This window comes from Pinus tabuliformis, chromosome J (assembly GCF_031772625.1).
Source record: "Pinus tabuliformis cultivar Carrire ecotype Pingquan chromosome J, CPIR1, whole genome shotgun sequence".
Lineage (NCBI taxonomy): Eukaryota > Viridiplantae > Streptophyta > Pinopsida > Pinales > Pinaceae > Pinus > Pinus tabuliformis.
This window is the reverse complement of record NC_142295.1, coordinates 1,052,887,379-1,052,890,119: the sequence shown is the minus strand read 5'-3', so window position 1 is coordinate 1,052,890,119 and position 2,741 is coordinate 1,052,887,379. Positions and strand designations below refer to the sequence as shown.

The window sequence follows — 2,741 nt, the reverse complement described above, 5'->3', positions numbered from 1 at the left end:
TAATATCAGATCCATGTTGCTGCAAGGCTGAAGCCTGAAACTTCTAATTTCAAAGCTCTAGCTTACTTTTGCTGCATAAATGCTCTGGTCTTGTGCATGACCAAGAGACTGTTTATCTTATGTCATTAAATTAAGCATGAGTAATTGTGGCCGAGTAAAGTGATTTTTTTATGTCAAACTTTATGCAGGATTGATCATTATTCGGATTTTCATTCATTCCTTAAGATAACATCTGTTGAAACAGGACAGGTTGAGTCTGCCCAGTACTGGCCGGTTTCCCTTTTGGCCCTGAAATGATAAGATTTTGTTTGGTTGGGTCAAGCTCTCTCAAATCTGGTCAATTTCTTCTAGACATTGTGGGTTTGACCAACACTCAAATCGATTGAATTCATTTGAGAATTTTGAGTTTGGAAGATTCAACACAAGTAATTTGAAAGAAAATTTGAGGTATGTAATGCAAAAATGAATGAAAAACAAAAGATGACTATAATATGAAAAAAATATAAAATGTGGATCATAAGAATAAAAAATAATCTAATAATAAAATAAATGAGCATAGATTTGTCTTAACCCAGTTCTTTTTTGCATCTTAACTCAGAAATTTGTGCCTCCATTGCTTTTGGATTCCTCTAGGTGCTTAATATATCAAGATGGATTTAAGCTGGTTTAATCAAGATTTGTTTCAAGGTTTTCCTAAGTTTCTTATAAGTCCGGGTCATATTCTTACCCTTCAGATTTTGCTTAGTCATTCCTGAGTTTGAGTCACGTGACTGTGATAATATCTCATGCTAATAGTGTGAATGCTTTTTTAAGAACTCAACTTTGGTTCATCTGTGAAATTTCAAATTTTATGAACATGAATTTGAATATTTTCAACATAGTATTAAATGCCAACTATTGCTACTATAACTCAGCATTATGGAGCTATTCTTACAGTAATAAATTGGCTACATTTTTTTCCTTCGAGTTTTATAGATAGAGATATAAGATAACTTTGCCCTTCTTAATTGAAAAAGAGATGTTTGCAATCAAATCAAAGCTTTTTCTCTTCGTCTGTTATAAATATGGCTGGTTTTGTGTTTAGATGGTTACTGCCACTAATATATTTTAGGACTCCAGTATATCGTCTGCAATTCTTCATCTTTCTTGCATAATTGTTGAGATACATGTCTTTCAATAATAATTTAAGGATGTACCTTCGCAAGTTTGTAGCAATCCCGATATGCATTTTACTGGTGAGGTGTATTTTTGTTTAGGCAGTTTGGGAGCCTAATCCAAAAAACTTAAGTACTTTCTTTGAAGTATTCAAGCCTGCCAATTTCCATGTTAGTTGAATTGCCAATATTTGGGTTCTTTTCTTATGGTGCAGCCTGACAGAAGTGCACCTCTGCCCAAGTTTGGCGATTGGAATGAGAAGGATCCAACATCTGCAGATGATTTTACTTACATATTTAACAAAAGGCGAGAAGAGAAGCAAACAGGAGCTGGTATGGTCCCGGCAACAGTTCAAGGAACTCCATCTCATATCAGCAGCCACAAGCAAGCAAATGTTTCACAAAGAAAATCATCGGTAAGCAATTTCACATTAATTTGGGTAACCAGCATTGTTGTCTTGTAACATGATTTCAATCTATTACTATTTCTTACACATGGTATTATATATCAATTTACAAGGTGTGGTGTTGCATGGCGCCAAAGACTTTGGAATGACAACAATACTATTGACAACCCTACTGAAGATTGCTTGAATACGAGGATCCCTATTTTATCATGATGTTATTGCAATTGCTTTCAACAACTAACTCTGTATAGTCTCAGATATCCACTGATCTTATTCTGCACCACAAGATACACTGGCTTAGTTTTCGGTTGACTGCGGTTTACTGCCTTTGGACTGACATGTGAATCGAGTTGGCTATTCTAGTCTCTCTCATGGAAGAGTAGCTACAGAATTGGCTGTTAATATTATTGCAAAAGCTCTTCCACAGTCTTCGTAGAGCTAAAGCTTATTTAAGGGCTTTTTAATGCAAAGCTTGGCATTCTAGTTGGGGAATTACTAATTCTATTCTTTGGAGTTCCTTCTTTGGAGTTCCAAGTGTGGTTCGAACAAGCAAGTTCGTACAGGAACCTGGGGCCATTCTTTTGGTAAGAAGGCGCATTCTTATTGATTTCTATTCTCTAATCTACAAATATAGTTGAACTCTGTCCACGACAACAACAGGAAGGTCTAGTATGGTTGAACTCTACCCACAACAACGACAGAAGGGTCTAGTATGTATTGTGGCCACTTTAATGGAAGGGTTTCATTATTGATACAACCCTGTAATATTGATGATAATAGTGGAAATTCCTAGTAAGCCTGACATTTACTCAGTCTGTCAATCCAACAACCCGTTGGGTTCATGTATTATTGCATCCATAAAGTAATTACAGAATCGTGGCTATTGCAATCTTATAATGAATCAATGGTACTTGCAATGTGATATGATGTGGCTATTACAACCAAAATGCAGGGCTTGATTTCGTTAATCAGATACTTCTAATGATGGAAAAGGGCCAGACTTTTGATTGCTAGCAGAATTTAGGTTTACAATTTTGAACAGTTCCTTGTGGACTGTATGTCAAATGATCGTATGCAGTATGTCTATTTATTTTTCATCTCGGCGTGTTCATTGGAAGTCATTGATGCTACAAATTTGTCCACTTAGATCATTTCTAGGCGGCATAGCTATATTATTGGT

The 2,741-nt window shown here is 35.7% G+C and overlaps 1 protein-coding gene across 2 annotated transcripts; it reads left to right on the top strand.

Annotated features, from left to right (window-relative positions):
• Positions 1–429: 429 nt before the first annotated feature.
• LOC149230541 (protein NOI4-like) lies at positions 430–2,462 on the top strand. 2 transcript variants are annotated; one of them, XR_016248015.1, is made up of 3 exons: positions 430–447; positions 1,370–1,570; positions 1,675–2,462. XR_016248015.1 is itself a non-coding variant. In XM_089379016.1 (2 exons), exons 1-2 carry the CDS (start codon positions 1,361–1,363, stop codon positions 1,708–1,710), a joined length of 246 nt encoding a protein of 81 aa, XP_089235142.1. In that variant the 5' UTR covers positions 564–1,360; the 3' UTR covers positions 1,711–2,462. The 2 variants fall into 2 exon arrangements, 1 of the variants encoding a protein (XP_089235142.1); XM_089379016.1 differs by lacking the exon at positions 430–447 and having other exon boundaries at positions 564–1,570.
• The last annotated feature ends 279 nt before the right edge of the window (positions 2,463–2,741 follow it).

Bases quoted from the DNA above. Each gene is read 5' to 3' on its own strand.
- LOC149230541 (XM_089379016.1), top strand. From the start codon at position 1,361: ATGGTGCAGCCTGACAGAAGTGCACCTCTGCCCAAGTTTGGCGATTGG. The intron at 1,571-1,674 runs GTAAGCAATTTC...TCAATTTACAAG, and splicing joins TTTCACAAAGAAAATCATCG to GTGTGGTGTTGCATGGCGCC.